Below are 17,678 nucleotides of genomic sequence, written 5' to 3'. Positions count from 1 at the left end.
ATTCGTACCCTACCACTATGGTTATTTGTGTTACTTCCTTGAATTTTGACTTCAAAGATTTTACTTTTTGATGGCACTGTTCTGCGAGTTTATCTCACCCCAACTCCTTGTCTTTTTGTACAATAATCCTGTAAAACTGGTTATCACGGGAAGTTGCGTGTATCAATCTAAAATACTTTCCTCATGCCAAATAGAAATCAGTGGCAGCACTTCATTATTATCCAATTATTTCCGAGACTACTCGTTCCACTGACCAGAGCGGTACGTGTATCACTCGTTGTCGTGTTGTTGCTATGGAGTTAGACACAAATTCCCGATATAGGGTGTTTGTAAAATAGCACTACACACTAGTAAGTTAGATAATGTGTTAAATAGACATAACGTCACATTAAGTTTTTCTTCATTTGAACACTTTTTTATATCAATTATGTATGCAAATTATGTTGCTTCAATTAACATACAAACGATCATAAAAACCGCATGAGGTGAGCTAACATCAAATCGTTAATGTCAAATAATTAATATTGAATTATACATTGTTTATAAGTAATGGTTACTACAGAACAGGTATGGCACTACAGGAACATGATATATGAGCAAAAATAATACGGAAAATGGATACCTTGATATAATTAAAATACTTGAAATTTCATTTTAAATATGTACTAAAATTAGAACAAATAAACAGTATATTATTAAATTAATTAGTGAACTTTCAGAAAATAAATAATAAAAATAAATAAATGAAAATTTATGAAAAACATATAAAAAATTGCCCAGCCCTATTCTAATTTAGACTGATTAACACAAATAAATGCTTAAGTTAACATATTGTGTTCAAAGCTCCTGTTATTTCTCAGTGGTAAAAGTCGTTTTCACATTCTATTCTACACTGTTGAACTTGCATTCTTAATGATAAAAAAACAAATATTTACTGAATATTCAATAGCATAATAAATTATTCTGGCTTTCTCCTGAAATCTTGAAATCTAGCTTACAAGGCCCCTAAAAGAAAGAAAGTCGTACAAACAACAAAATGCACATATGAAAATGGTAATCATGTCAATCATGAGAAATCGAAGCTGTTGAACCCTTCTTCCTCATGGTGTAAAATTATGTTACAAATGCATCATCGTTATTTTCTTTTATATCCAAAGTCGTTATTAAATGTTCACCAGTGTCATCATAAACTTTTAGATGACAACTTAAGTTTAATGTCTGAACACTACATGTGGCCTCGGGTTGATCTTTGTAAGTTGAGTCAACTATGAGGAAAGTAGCTGATGGACAGGGTCCAATTCCATTGCACTGCTGCCATATCGCCACATTCGGTATCACCTGCAAAAGGAAAGTTAGAGATAGCATAGTCAATGCACGTAATTAGTTAATCGACGGTAGAATTTTACTGACAAGGTAAACGTACCTTTCCTGTGCCATCCAACGTTCTATGTCCATCACATAGCTTCTCCATTTTTATATTTAGCCCTTTCCCATTTTTACTGAGAACAAATCCACTGTCATTGCCAATTTTCTTTCCACGCAGTGCTAACTCTTTGACATTTACGAGCTGGAAAACAAATAAATCATCTTAAATAGTTAATTACCCGACTTATATATATATGCATTAGAGTGCATTCATTTTTACATTTTTTTGTCTGAAATAAATTGGGCGCCATGGTCGGAATCGTTTTCTGAATAGTTCTCATGGTGAAGACAATTCTACATGGTGATAAAAGGTTAACATAGAATATATCGTAATAGATAGTCTACTTTGTGGTATTTTGACAAATGTTTTTGGAGGTTAGTAGGTTCTACATGTTATTAGGTTCTAAATGTGACCCCTTCTTTTAGTTTGGAAATACCACAATGGTTTGCCATTTGTATTTCCGAGCGTTGTGCCATATTATGAATGCATTATATCATTGAACATGTATAGTTGATCAGGGTCTGACCCGATTGCCATTACGTTTCTACAGCATTATATATTTACCTCCAGATCGGCAGCAGTGTCTCTCCATACTCTGACTCTCAGTTTTGAAGATGCAATGTTCAAACGAGTGATAAATGCTCCAATTCTAAATTTCATTTGGTTGACGTCACAGATAACAGTGTACATGCTAAGAGTATCAATGAATGAAATGGAATCTTCACCCTGTGAAATGCAAAATACGCGTCCTTTCTCACTTACATTGTACCAGTGTGTTGAGTGCTTCATATCGGTATCACTCGCCCATAGTTTAAGTTTACCAGGTGTGACACCCGCACCCAAATTGTGCTTCACTGATAGAAGAATATTTTTTCGGAACTTCCGACCATGTGGGCCAATTCTGATAACAGGGGACAATGCTGTTTCATTGGCTCCTAGCCGGTGGTATTCACGATCAACTAGTGACACAGAAATGTGAATATTTTGAGGTTCGTCGTCCTCTGATAAAGCTCCGGGCGGGATGAACAAGTTGATTCCAGACAGTTCGATACTTAGATGACCTCCTTCATAGTTGAACTGCCCCGCTGCGAATGTGTTTGTGGTGAAGTTGGTAGATGACAATACCGACCTGTCTGGAAGTTGATTAACAATGTTGTTAAATTGTGCTATACATGATAAGTCATACGCATGATCCTCCTTCCAGTTGTACACTTCCGATGGGCACTGCAGAGACAAGGGACTCTCGGCCCTATCATTCTTAGGCAGTGGCAAATGTATGTCCACAACTGTTTGTTTTTGAGCACCAGATTCAAGTGGAAGTGCCATTATTCCAGATTCCCCTCGATCCAATAAAATATCATCATAAGGTACCGAACTGCCACTTTTGTTATTAGCACAATCTTCAAAAACTGTTTCAAAGGGCATGGTACTTTTATTTCGAGACGGCACAAAGCCAGAACCTATTCCACTATCAATAGCCATTGCTGGAGACTTCATATTAGTACGGTGTTTCAAGGAGGTAATGGGATTTGAACGTTCTGCATTCAGTTTTTCTATTGTATCCGTTGGGGCAATTTGCGATATGTCATTTTGAGTACTCTGGTGTTTAGATGACTGGCGTGTACTGTGTTCCAATACGCTATTTAGAGACACAGGGTGTGGCACATCATCACTTTTCGTGCACTGTACACAGTTTAGACAACGCAGAAACAGAAATAATACCACAGATAAGACCACCAAACCGATGGGAAATAAAATCAATATAAACTGTGTAATTTCTAATGCAGTATCTATGGTGCCATGCGGCTCGGCAAATCGAATAAAAAACAAACGTTGCACTCTTTCCAGACAACTAATACCAGCAATCAGAACAAGCAAAACCAATGACAATATTTGCATATGATTAGTTCGTTTACTATAAAATGGCTGCAAAACAGCGTGGACACAGACCAAAATTGCACAGATACTGACCATCACCAGCGATTGCAGGAACGCATTCAAAATATAAACATTGCACCAGACTAACACCAGCTTAGTGAATAGGAATACACTTTCCCAGTATCGTGATCCGACTTTAAAAGGTGACTGTAAAACCTCCAAAATAGGGTAACTGTGACCATTATCGTCCATTTTAATGTAATCCTTTGATGTCTTACCATGTGCGCAATAATAGCAGTACAACCAAACAGGAATGAATGGTAAAGGAAAGATACATGCAAGAAGGTACTGGGAAACGCCGATGTATTTCTTCTCGAGTAGATATGCACCCAAAGAAACAACAACACAAAAGGGGAATAATGCAGTGAACACATAAACAACAGAAGTATACCACACCCATTCCCAGGATTCGACAGTCGGGTCATACGTTGTTTCAGGTTTATTATTTATCTCTGTGGTGTGAATTCGCTTGAGCAAGCGTTTCAACAATACCACATAACCCAAGATAAGTATCTGCATATATGCCTTTGTAATACGACTATTAAATCTTGAGACTTTCCTCGGACATTTCGTACATCGGATTGAACATTCTCTGCATACGACAGAGCCAAATACGTATTTGGAACCAACGATAACCCACAAAAATAACAGTAATTCATATTGCCACGAATTGAGAAATACCTTGCTGTTATTGTCTACACATGTAGTTAGGAATGGAGGAACCATTTGAAAATTGAACAGCTTAACGACAAAGATTTGGACGCTTGAAATATGTGATCGCGGAAAGGAGGTGTCCTCCACAATTAGAAGATCCACTACTTGGTAAAACAAGAACACAATCTTAACATAGTCATCAGATGACTGCCATGGCAGGCCATGTTCCCGTAGCCACGGTCTTTTGTATTCATCGTTTTTAATACTTGGTTCACTAGAATGGCTTGGAGATATGTCACCGCCGTCATCGTCTGAATCATTTTTCTTTTCACTTTTTATTTTCATGATATATGTCTGATATATGAACTCTGTCAGTTCCGATTTGAATAGTAGGAACAAGTAAAACAATAGAACTCCTAGAATAAGAAGGATTATCTGCCAGATAGCCTGTTCCTTTGAGCAATCTGAAATGTGAACGCACGCAGTCGAACCAAGAACATTGTAGTACTCATCTTTGCATCTTCTGCATAGAATTCCCGTGCGATTTCTTGGACACGAGTTGAAGGATGGACATTCGTGCTGGTCGTGGTTATCACAGCAATATCCAGAAGGACATGGCTGGAATATTGCTTTGCTTATCAGCGATGTATTGTCTTGGTAACCCCACTGGCCTGGTCTGGCGTGGACATGTGCATGTTCACAATCTCCTCCTTTCGGGCATGGTAAACAGTCTATGGGGTACACTTCCCATCCCGAACTGTAGCCGTGATCGAAGCTGTAGGTTGATTTTGAACAAGGTATGCAATTAAAAGATGAAATGGTTCCGCCATTCTTGCAAACGCTGTCTATAGCTATGTTATAGCCAGAGTCACATCTAATGAGTGTCTCACTGTCGATGGTATAGTTTAGTTTAGCACTGATGAACACAGCTGTAATGTTTGTCAGAGATGCTGATGTCACTATAAAACTGGAGTTTGATATGTCTATTATGTTGGATATGGAAAAAAGCAACTCCCCGTTCTGTGATGAAGATTGATCACCCTGTACTCTGGTTTCAAAAGAACTGTCAATAATCTCTAGTATTTTAGTGTCAATATCGTTGTAGACAGAGCCACCGAGAAACGTGGCGTTGTTATCAACCATCGTTACGTTAAGGAATGTGACATGGCCTCCATTAAGGTAAATACCACCGCCCTTCCCGGTTTTAAATGTATTAGATACAGAATTGTGGAGTATTGACATGTTTGAAAATATCAACTCTGAAAAGTCTGGTGTATCAGCATAAATAGCGCCTCCCATTTCCCTTGCGTTATTGTGATTAAAAATACAGTCATTAAAAAATATGTAAGAACGGATATTATAATCAATTTCCATGTTGTGTGTTTCTTTAATTACTGAAACGTATCCGTCGTCATTGGAATCCATTTCTTGAAACATATTATCCTGCAGGGACGGTGTTTGTGTTGGCATTGGCCCGTCAGTCTGCAAAGGTCCAAGATGGAGGGCGCCGCCAAGCTCATTGGCGCTTCGTGAAATTTGTACTTTGGTGGCTTCAACTGTCAAGTTCACTGAGCCGATATTTGTCAATACTAAACTGCCATAACGTGTATTGTCTTGGAAAAAAGTATTTGATACCATCACTGAAACAGTACTATTATTTGAACTGTTTGACTTGGGTAACACTATCCTTAAACCGCCGAAATTATTCAGAAATCGGCTAATATTGATTTTCAGGCACATATTTGCATTTAGTATCACGCTCCCTGGCTCGTACCACACTGCATAGCCATCTTGGGTATTCGAAAACACGCAGTCAAATACGTGTAAATTAACACCAATCGCAGAAATCGCACCATTGTCATATGTCAGCGCTGAAATATTGACGAACGTCAAACCAGACAGTGTTACTGAAATTGGTTTAGTGCTTGGTATTCCGTAGAACGAAAACACATTACAGCGATTTCCCCCACTAATATACGCCGGTGAATTCGTGCCTTGAATTGTAATTGATTTGTTACATGTCAGCCCGAATCCATCAAAGGATGCGCAAACTTTGTACGGGTTATTTTCACTGTTTCTGCCGTCAATCTTCAATGTGTCGCCGTACTTCAACAATAGCCATGCATACGCTATGGTTCGGCAAGAATTGTCCATACTGGTTCCGCAACCGTTATAGTCGAGACCACCAATGGATACGAATATATCTTTCGTCAAACCGTCGCATCCTGTAGAATATATATCGTATGTTATTGTGCAGTGTGAAAACTCGCTCAATTACAGGTTTCTTTTAATTTTATTAATTGTCTGATTTAATATTTTTTAAACAAGTCAGTGATTTGGTGATGTGATGAGGATACACGATTGCTGATCATTCATTGCATATTCATACATAATTTAGAGTATGTATAGATTTGTGTATATAATATTAAAAAAAATAAACACCAAAACGTAAAAATGAAAATTGTGTTGAATAATTAATGTGTTTATCTGCCTAAATGACATTAGATCAGCGCTCTACGATTAGAACGTACGGTCGGTACTATGAGCTCAACTCGAGAACGAGTCAAGGTGTGGAGAATTGTGATTTTGCCAACAAAAATGACAAAAAACGGTATAATATTCGTCATTGAATAATATAAGATATAACAAGCGATATAACGTCATCACATACATTACAAATAGTAAAAATGATGTCATCATATTTTCTGCACCAGATTTAACATTTCAAAAAAAATCAAACTTACCAGACGAATGTTTATTATATATCTGTTCGTCGCAACACATTTGTAATTTGGAATTGTAGACGAGTATAGTTTGTATTCCACAGCATCTTCTATTTGTAATATCCAGCTCATCTGATCCCAGGAAAACGACTCCATTGCAGCACAGGTCAGTTTCTGGTCTGAATGTTTGTCTTCCGCAACACGATACACGTTCCGTATCGCCAGCATCCATGTAGTGTGGGACACCGTCACAACAGAGCTCATGCAACGGATCATAGGTGTCGTTACCACATGGCAAATCTAGACGTTCCGGAAGTGATGCAACTGTACGTTGGCTTAAATCTTGGCATGTTTCGTCGTTGGATACGTTTTCCTTATCTGCAAAAAAAGTACAATTATTACATAATACAACAACATAAAACATTTTCTAACAATATAAGTCTTTATAACATTTCATTTTTCAACAAAATTTAACAATAGTCAAATGCTTACTATGCCCTATAACAACTTGTCCATTGCAGCAGGCTTCGCGGGGCGGATTGTAGACTGTACTAGCACAACAGTGGGCACGCCCATTTCGTATACGGATGATTTTTTTATTACAGCACATGTGAGTCTCGCTGGAGTACGTCCTGTGTCCACAGCATCTTGACGAAGAAGTGTTCATGTGCAAATGCTGTCAACGGAACGAATTATGATTATGTGTTTGTATCGGCATATAGACTATGAGTAATTTTTTCTAAAGGCATTGATATGTACTAGCACAGTCTCCCAACACCTGTAGTACTAGTTTAGTCATACTTTTTCAGGTCAACTTCATTAATTTATTATTAAAGCGAGTGATTTGTGTGCCATATCCATCAATATCATATATACAAGGCATAATTTGATACGTCGAAAATAAACTTTCAACAAACAAACAAACTGATTCGTTTAACTGATATGTGTTCGGACGAGTGTCTCCACGTAAGATGTCCCTTCTTCAAATCACCTCTGCCACAGCTTGATTATGCATTTATGCAAATTGATAGGTCATTGATAGGGTCAAACCCGAACTATATTTAAATATGGCGGAGTTCGCGGCAACTTTAAAACGTATTCTGAATGAATACAATTCTGATGTGGAATTAAAACCAAGTTATGGAAAGTGTATGGAAGAGAAAGATGTAATACTTTCCTTGCCAACTGGGTATGGGCCGCCGTCTTGAATAACCGAACAACACCTGCGTATTGATATGTGGCAAATCATGGCGTAAAAAGGCGCGTGTGGCAGAGGTGTTAGCCTGCTTGCGCTATGAACTCTGGGATGGAGAATGGTGTCAGGATTGTGTAATCTTGTAAGGAGCTCTGCACTGACTCGAATGATGACATGCTTACCCCTTTACAGCATATCTTCTTGTCAGAGTCGAATGCCTTCCCTCCGCAGCACATCACACGTCCTTTCCCGATAACAGAATGCACCCATGCCACGCCCTCGGAGTCGCTACAACATATTTCCGATGAACTTGTGATGATACGATACTGATCAGTTGTGAGAGGTCCGCAGCAGGAATGGGTGTCCGGCATGTATGGTGTATCCCCACCTGCGCAAATTACGGGAAAAATTGTATTGCGTAAATTGTTGAACAAATAAAGTTGAGTGACGCGAAAAAAAAGATACAGGCTAGTTTTGCTAAAGCGTTGTGACTAAAGCTTTGTTTGCAAGATATTGTTAATGAATGTAATGCTGAATTTTTGAGGTATTAAGTATAACATGGTGAATATTGTGATTATTTTACCAGCTAACATTCAACTTCTCGTATATTGGCTAGTACAAAAGTCAAGTATTACATGGATTAAAAGAATGCGAAAAACAAAATGAACAAAGATCGCAGCCAGTTTTTCGATAATAGGTGTAATAAAATCGATCTCAATCAGAAATTGAATTGAAATTTAAATACTAATAAATTTAATCGTCGTATATCAAAAGAAGGTTTCAGAAGACAGAACTAAGATTTGTGATTGCAAAACATATTTTTATTACTAACTAGTAGCTTCACGGTAAGTGGCTTTCGCGGTAAGTGGGTTTCGTATTTGGGGAATCGCGCGGGGAGTAGGGCTTTGTCGCAGTAACTGGTCTTTTCTTCGCTGTTGAGAATTAAAGTTACAACTGGCACTATTCTAGGAATACCAACCTTAGAAGCTATTAATTTGCCATTTTGATTTGTGATGTTGCTCTCAGGCTGGCAGGAGTTCCAAAATAAGATCCATGCTCTGATAATGCCCATAGTTTCAAAAACCAAGAAACATTATCATTATGATATTATTGCAAAGGATAGTTGAATATTGTTTATTAAAATTAATAATCCCCATAACCGCTTTCCAATATAGATAAATTATAGTACGCAACTAATATATAACTCAGTCTCATCAATGAAATAAAGAAATATATATATATTTACATTATTAATAATGCATTGCAATACAACTAATTAAATTGAAAGAAATTGCAATATGAAATATTGCGTCAGTAACACTTCTCAAGGGCGTATTTCGCGGTCAATATTATTTACGAAAATATTTGTTTATAATTTTATAAATTGGCTTGGCAATTTCCACCCCAATTAGATATAATGTGTACATATTTTAATAAATAAAATTAAAGATACACTAACAAAAATGAAATATTAATTATTGGCGATCCGCTCCATAGGATTGCCCTTATAATCACTCGTCGTTTTGTGTGTGTGATTTCCAGTGTTTTTACGTATTATTTCTTCTGTGATTTTTTTTGGTATGGCCAATTTTGCTCAAACTTGGTAGGTAGGTCACACATTCACCCTAGTTATAAGGAAAAATATGGAAAAAAAATTGGCCAACCGTAGCTCATTCTACTCAGCTTGAATGTGGGCACTAAGTTACTGTTTGAATTTTTGATATCTTTTTCATTACCGAGAAATTTGACCCCAAAGTTGGGGTAACTTTTCACCAGCAACGGATTTTAACTTCTCTGTGATTTTTTTGGCTGGCTGATTTTGTTCATACTCACAGGTAGATCGTACCGTCATTAATTGACGAAAAATCCTGGCCCATCACTGCCATTGCAACAGGCAAAAACTGATTTTTAAAATTGTCAAGTTCGAGAGTGTGTTTTTACGTACAGTGACGCGAACAGTCAACAACTTGTTGAACAGGAAGTCCATCGTGGGCTAGTGGCATTGTTAAATTTTATAGAGTACAGGAAATGTGTCATTAAGGAATTGTTATGCATGTCAAAATCCTTTATTGGAACAGAACATGTTATATATTCACCAAAAACAACGTTGCCATGTTTCTAGGCGTACAACGAAATGGAAACAAAAGAAATCATCCGATCCAAACCACAGGCGCTCGACTGCCTTGCAGCCATGCCTGTGCTAGCTGTAACTTGAACTCTTTTGGTTTTCCTCAAATTCCTGATTAGTTCAATCTGAGTTTTAGTCTTGCCAGTTCCAGCTTGTCCCGTTAATAAAAAACTGTGTCCATGTATAGCCATATCTAAACTGAAGTGTTGTTGTTTATCCATTGTTATTATTGACATCAAAGCTTTACTCCACAACACTGATGAAAAGTTATTTTGAAATTTGTTGAATGCTAATAGCAAACCATTTAGCTCACAAATGACTAACTTCAAAATGGAACAAAATTCAAAATATGAAATTTGGAAAAAAAATAGAATGAATATGTGTTGCAGGTGTCAATCAGGCATCAATACATGAAAGCAGCTCAGTCAAAAACGGGTTCCTTCAATAATCTTGAACTTTCCCAAAAAAACGTTACAGTGCTGTTACAGAATGTTAGTTCTATCAGGGGGAAATCTTCGGCCTCTGGGGTTCTCCACACTTGCCAGGGGTGAATCTCGTCTCGGCTCTATGTCACGTCCCCTTGAGGTACGGGTTCGGGAAAGTCACTTATACTTTACAGTCAAATAAGACACGCACAACGAAATACGTTTCAACTTTCGTCTTAGTCGGTCTTTTGAGCACTCTATAAGACACAGCGCCCTGGGGAAAAGTGCCCAAGACTATCGCAAGGCTGACCCAAGACTCTTTTAGACTGCGTCAAGGCTCACCCCAAGTCTCTCCAGGACTGGACTTAGACTGCGTCTATCGTGGAGTACTCGCTAAGACCATGGAACTATAGTTAGGGTTTATAGTTCCATGCTAAGACCAACTCAAAACTCTCTTTATTCATTTTCAAAACTCTAACCAATTACAAAACAGTAAAAAGACTCTAGGGCGTAACCTTCAATCATAAAGCCAATCACACTAAGTACTGAATACGTCATATCTTTTGATTAATCGTTCACTACATTAATAACTACGGATACCAACTGTCAGAAATCGTAGTCAGAATAGCGACGGTTATCTCGTAATTAGTTCCAAATCACTGAGCCACGTTCCGTCCAAAACTTCAAATAGGCCTAAACGATGACAGACATAACACAGCAATTCGCTAATAATCAGCTAATTAAGTCGGTCAACAGATACGCGTAAACTAATTCATGACAGTTCACTGGACTCTGCCTGTCATTGCATATAATGACTTTGAATGTGTACACTTAAGCTTAATAAGTACTACCAAGGTCATATACTTAAATAACTAATTGTATGCGTGTCCAATATGGCGACCAAGGGCTGAAACATTGTTATGCAAATTAGCTTTAGTTGAAAATTTGAGTTTTCCCCTCGATATCTACGTGAATTTGAAACAAAATGTTATGGGCAAGACTCAGAATACGACTGTGACAGCCACTGAAACGCAATTGAAAGCAAATGAACACGTCAAGCAAAAAAACAAATTCGAGTCGTGGCGTAAAATGAAGGCACATACTATTTTGACTCTTCAGGGGAATGGAAATCAGTTGATTGGAGAGTGTCACAATAAGCAAGAGAGTAAATCGTTTTTATGCTATGAAAAAATGCAGACCTTGAACGTATCTTTTGGACTTTAGTACAACTTCATTTGTGTTGATTACCTAACGTTTATAGGGTTATTTGCTGCAAGTAACGAGTAAATATTGTCATCGGTGACACGTGCCATCTACATTATTAATATCATTATTTAATGAGTATATACGTCAAAGACACAATTACCTTGCAAATGTATTAATATTAATTCCCAATAGCTTATAAGTTTGAAAACTCCATGCGTATTCTGAAATATATGTACATATTTTTTACGCAAAAAATATTATTTTTTATTAAACAAATTATGCCTGGGAGACCAAGACCTAGACCAAGTCATCTACTTATAGCCGTATAAATAAACAAGTATCCCTGAATATCAATATATACATATTGTATGGAATACTTGAAATCTACACAATTGGTGAAAGCTATGGATATCTGACGCATGCGCAGGTGACGACTCCCCGATTTAATTTCACTGAAACAATGAAATAAATATGTCAGTTATTGTATTGGCACTACATGCTTATTAGTTGTTTTTATTTTGGATCGAACATATACCATTATGTGTGCTACAAAAAAAAAAGAGGTTATGTCACGATAAATTGTAATCCAATTTGTTCACAACAATACCAAACCGATATGTTTCCGTCAAAATTACATCCGTTGATTCTTAAACAACTATCCGATGCCTATACTTACAACAACGAAGTGACGGAGTTCTTTCAATGTTATATATTTTACCGTCACAACAAATTTCCTTCACGGGATCATAGCAACTACCACCATCGAGGGAATAACGTGGCCGGCACAGGGCACACGTAGAGCTGATTGCTGGGTTACTCGTGTTGCCCCCATGCAGCGGTACCGTTCTAAATGCCATTGCAGTTACGCTTCCTACAAAAATAAACAAAACAATAGGTCACTTGTTTATGTGTCAATGACGAGTTTTATAAAAACTCAGTTGTTATTTTTTTTCAAAATTAGCGAAGACACACTAACTTTGAAAGCGAAAGTGGTGTCGCGAAGTCTTATAGACAAATTTATTTTTCTTAAACCGATATTAGTTGAAGAATGCTATACAGCAATATACCTTTAATTTATTTGTTGTGGGTACAGGGGGCAAGAAACTGTGGCGAAGTGCAACTAGTTATGACTGTTTTTTTTTTCGGACGACGTTGCCCGGCTTATCTATATCTTTGCGACACCATTACATGTTCATACAAACACGTGAAGCATGGTGCGTTGCTTATCGCGTTGCCTTATGCAAACTGGCAGTTAAACTTTAAGGGCGGCCGGGTGGTCGTCGCGCAGCGCGTGTTCGAATTTCATGTAAATAATCAATGTATTTTACACGCGTTGTATACGTCGCTATGGTGCGACGACTAACGTCCTTTAAAGCTACAATGATAACAACACACGCTAAAAACGCAAAGGCTCATGGATAGACGCTTGTTTGTAAACATTGACACGTCATGACCATCTGACGCATGTACAGGTGATGACTCCCCCGCTTTAATATATGGATTTGGATTTCAGAACGTTGCCACTTCGGTTATTGGGCTATATTCAAATCCGGGTTCGTTCTAATTGTGGGTTCATTAACCTTGAAGAACCGTAGTCGTCGTGCCGCGCCCTGTTCGATATGGGACGCATAGCGACGTATACAACACGTGTAAAATACATTGTTTATTTACATGAAATTCGAACACGCGCTGCGCGACGACCACCGCGCTTTAATATAAATTGTCGACCATGTATAAAGGGCGTGTCATTTTATAACCGGCTTCTAACATGGCTATACCCCCTCCAATAATAAAATGTTGCATTAGATTAACTAATTAGATTAACTAATCATGTGTGTTCGTTTGTCGATCTCCTGTCAATCAAGATCAGCTGACAATACCACGTTCTAACTAACTTCTCTCAATTTATACAGAGAATATAAGTCGTGAATCCGGCGATCTGATTGGTGGAGGGCGCATAGCCATGTTATATTAGAATGCTACTTTGCTTATGGTAGCCTCGTTTTCAGCTTCAGATTTCTTTTGGGGGAATTCCCTTATTCATATCGAATACAGCTTCTAAACATCTCCTGTTGCACGTACAGAGCGCGTGATAGTACTTTATTACATGCACTGGCAGTTGTTCAACAATTATAGACATTGTGGAAGTATGGTCGATTTGCTATTGGTTAACATCTTATAGTCCAATACCGCCAGAGAATGGTGAGTCATAAATTCTACAATGTGTTTGTGTGATTATGGGGACCACACCTGACTTCCTACGGTACAGTATTTGCTATGTTAAACCATGGAGGTAGAAAAGTCTCTTTTCTACCTCCATGGTTAAACTGGCTGTTGACCGAATTGTATTAAAGTAATGTAACGACATAAGAACTAATCTAAAGCAGCAAAATAATACGTATACAACAACAAAGTTTGTCAGAGAATCAGCGGAGCTTACCTATGAACAGTGTATTGAGTATCCATAGAAACAGTAACTTCAATGTCATATTGATAGAACGGTACCGCTGCATTTTGGGAGTCAAAATTGTACTACTAATACACGGTGATCATGCGTTGCTTGCATGAGAGAATGTTGCATTTCTAGTTACCCGAGTTGCCTTAATGCAGATCAAACCATTATTCAGGAGGGGTTACTGGGATGTTGCAATGGTGTGCATGTTTGTTGTAATGAATGAATCATGAATGAGACAGTTTATCTCATTGATACCTAAACTGAGAATGTATTTGAGGTAATAATTACAACATTACAATATTCTATATACATGGAAATAGAGAATTTAAATTCACGCAATTTGAACACACACCACACACGAATGAAGTAACCTTTAACATTTTCATTGGCAGTTGAAGGGGATTCCCCCGGGCCGATCAAGACTATCTTGCCACTGTATGCGTAACTCGACAAATGGCGCTATATTTTACCCGCTTCAATTACAGTAACTGTAAAATGATTAATTTTCACTAGGTTTAAATTTCGCTGATTTACCATTTCAGGCATATTCAGTGGGTTTTAAATTCACGGTTTTATCATTTAGATAATGTGTTCTATGCTAAATTTTACATATTCACTGGGTTTTAATTTAGGGCATTGAATGAATAATTAACCCCTTTACAGTATCACATGCTGGTTAATGTTCTTATGGTCAGTTTATATTTGCAGGGTTAAGACAAAATCCTAATTCGGGGGTATGTTTTTATTGGACTGTCGCATCAAACCATTGTATATACAAAAGTCGACGAAATATATGTTATATTTAAGCATATCTAATTAACATACTTACTGTCAATGTACGGTCAGTGATTGTTCAGATTTGACAATCTCTGCTTAAACCCCTTATGCAAATATTGTTCTCAATACCTAGCATGCATCTCGATTTTATTGTATGAATTAACATTTGTTGAGAGCAACGCTACCACTTTGAACGTGGGTATTCTAAGCCTTTATAGGCCTTTAAAATGAAGCATGCTTGTCAATTCCGGAAAATCAAATATCAGAAAATTTTCATGAAAAAAATCCCGAATGTTATAAGAAATTCTTCTCTTCACTACAATAAAATCCCAAGCGTCGGACATGTTCTTCGTCTTCCACTGGATTAATCCATCTTGCACTTTGCCCCATGTTTAGGTAGAATAGCAGGTAAGTGCATGTGCATGCACTATTTACAAATTTGAAACAAGGACACAATGTTCAAACGGCAATCTCACATTTATATATGTCGTGTCTAGGACATACATTAAATCGCAAACTTTTCTTTTCACAGGCAGTTTCACAGACGCCATTACGCCCACACCCTTGCAAAGTGAATACACCCGGGGGGAATCCCCTCACATCATGCAAATTGTGCTATAAATATAAAAAGGGGAAAACCAGCATTCCGATCTGATAACGTATTAGTTTCAATTCATTTGCATATTACCAATTTATATTTATATGAACTGTAACCTTGAAATATACAGTATATAAATGCCCGTCGCATAATAAACAGTCAGCTGTTGTTACACGGGGTTGCTAGACAGATGTCAACAACTCAGTACATGTACCCACTACCATACTTTCTAGAACACAATTCGTCCAATTAGATATGTTTAGTTTATCCCTTTATTTATTCGAATATATTAATCATCGTTGAAAATCTGCAATTTTAATATGGCAATTAGAATGACACGTTTTATTGTTTCAACTTGTAGTACGAACAGGAGTTTATTTACGAGAAAATAAACGAGCGCCCTCGTGTGGCCAACGTTTCATAAACGTAGTTTTAGAATAAAAGTTGTGGAATTGTTAACTGTAACTTTACTACACACCCACAAAGATGTACTGATTTAGTCGAGTTACATGATATTATTTACAATAGCATTATACACGATACATGCAGTAAACTGAGCTAACATAATGCCAGTTCAGTGGCGGCCGCACCGGGGGTCGGGCGCCTACGGGGCGCAAGGGATGGTGAGCAGATCTCGCCCCATTCAAAATTACGTGCCGCCGCCTCTGCGGTTAACAAACCATAGCGGTTGCACTTGTATATGAGTACACCTGTTTACAGGCATGCGTAGATTTAGAGAAATATACGTACTTCCAGAACTATGGGTCACATGACAAAGAGTGGTATACACAGCAAACAAAACGGGGGGGGGGGGGTCAGTACTGGCTAATTTGAGCAGAGATATAAGGATGTGGTAAACTGAATGTTGATACTATTTGGATACTCATCTAATGAATGGCTCGCTCATTGACCTTCGATAGCGGCAAAGTTGATAGACTTAATTAAACCTATCGGTTCTCAGATCATACTACAAATACTGTATTAATCGAACGGTCTCTTATATTGAAAATATACCATGGATTATAGCTAAGTTTTCAAACACTACCCAAGCAAAATTAGGCAGGGAAAAATAGTGGATACATTTTAGGTTGCACACAAATCTGGTCAAAAAGAAACTGTATTGTATGGCAGGGCATAGTGGCAGTACTGAGAATAACTCTCTAGTGCACTTTGTCGTTTTTTGTAAAAAAAATAATAATGAATATAAAATGAATTTTGTTTATGTGCATCACAATAGAATTACTTTGACTAAACAAATAATACTGAAAATAATGATCCCTCAAAATAAAGATTAACGAGACATTGTATATCTATCATGATTACATAATAAACGTTACGTTAATACCAGAAAGATCATGATTCCAGTTTTTCCAGTATTTATCAGTGTATTCGGTGATGGTTTGATGATACTAGTAGTTTGGATTCAACTGACAGTGTCGCCCATGAGAATCATGACTCGCACTCACGACTACAATAAAAAACGAAAGTAATCACAGCATGGGCTGTTGTTTTCAATAGTCGGAAAATGTTAAAAAGCCCCATGGCGCAATTGGCCGTCAGGTCATCCCTCGGACAAACACTGGTACGGCATATGAACTACGGTATTCGCCTATATCAACGCTTTCAGATGAGGTCGAGCCCATTATTAGATTGTAGTAAAATACTGAGTACATTTTAGATAAAGTCTCAAACACAGTTTTAGCACGTTAACCAGTCGCTGGAGCACCGAGGCAGATGTCTTGATACTGATTCAATACACCCATTTGTGGCACGTAAAGTTATAGTTTTCCACGCTGGTCTCCAATCACCAGATCACGTCGTAGAAATGGGTGACCACCAGGTAGTCATAATTAACAATAATTCCCTGATTGAGAAGTATACGAATTATTCCCTTCATACCTCCCCCCACCAAATATTCGTAGATAAAATGGCGCCGTTTCTCTGCTTCCTTCTTCGTTGGATTAGTCCATCTTGCACACACCCCATGTTTATAGGTAAAGTAGCTATGGAATCCATGTATATTTTATATATATTTACAAATTGCGTAAAATGTTACATTTAACATATATGAAGTATGAAGTACATACATTAAACATGTGCGCACTCGTATCCCTGAGATTCTCACACTAACACCGTTTTAAGAATTCTATACT

At 37.6% G+C, this 17,678-nt stretch overlaps 1 protein-coding gene and 1 long non-coding RNA gene across 2 annotated transcripts in view; both read right to left on the bottom strand.

Annotated features, from left to right (window-relative positions):
- Positions 1-17,678, bottom strand: part of LOC146739509 (uncharacterized) — a 271,508-nt gene that overhangs the window by 244,671 nt on the left and 9,159 nt on the right. The gene's annotated exons all lie outside the window — the stretch shown is intronic.
- LOC102809703 (uncharacterized) lies at positions 394-14,261 on the bottom strand. The gene is made up of 8 exons (XM_006823542.3): positions 14,136-14,261; positions 12,372-12,566; positions 8,119-8,324; positions 7,234-7,417; positions 6,763-7,119; positions 1,991-6,243; positions 1,424-1,567; positions 394-1,338 (listed from the first exon to the last, which is right to left on the bottom strand). The coding sequence occupies exons 1-8, from the start codon at positions 14,206-14,208 to the stop codon at positions 1,114-1,116; spliced, it is 5,637 nt and encodes a 1,878-aa protein (XP_006823605.3). The 5' UTR covers positions 14,209-14,261; the 3' UTR covers positions 394-1,113.

Source organism: Saccoglossus kowalevskii, chromosome 8, assembly GCF_978046115.1.
Source record: "Saccoglossus kowalevskii chromosome 8, keSacKowa6.1, whole genome shotgun sequence".
Taxonomy (NCBI): Eukaryota; Metazoa; Hemichordata; class Enteropneusta; family Harrimaniidae; genus Saccoglossus; species Saccoglossus kowalevskii.
The sequence above is the reverse complement of the archived record's forward strand: the minus strand, read 5'-3'. Positions and strand labels throughout refer to the sequence as shown.

What these genes read in the sequence shown, in the direction of transcription:
- LOC102809703 (XM_006823542.3), bottom strand. Translation starts at nt 14,208, where the DNA reads ATGCAGCGGTACCGTTCTATCAATATGACATTGAAGTTACTGTTTCTA. An exon ending in ACAAGTTGTTATAGGGCATA is followed by an intron (nt 7,120 to 7,233) that starts GTAAGCATTTGA and finishes CTTTTTTTGCAG; the next exon opens with ATAAGGAAAACGTATCCAAC. An exon ending in ATATAATAAACATTCGTCTG is followed by an intron (nt 6,244 to 6,762) that starts GTAAGTTTGATT and finishes TATATTCTACAG; the next exon opens with GATGCGACGGTTTGACGAAA.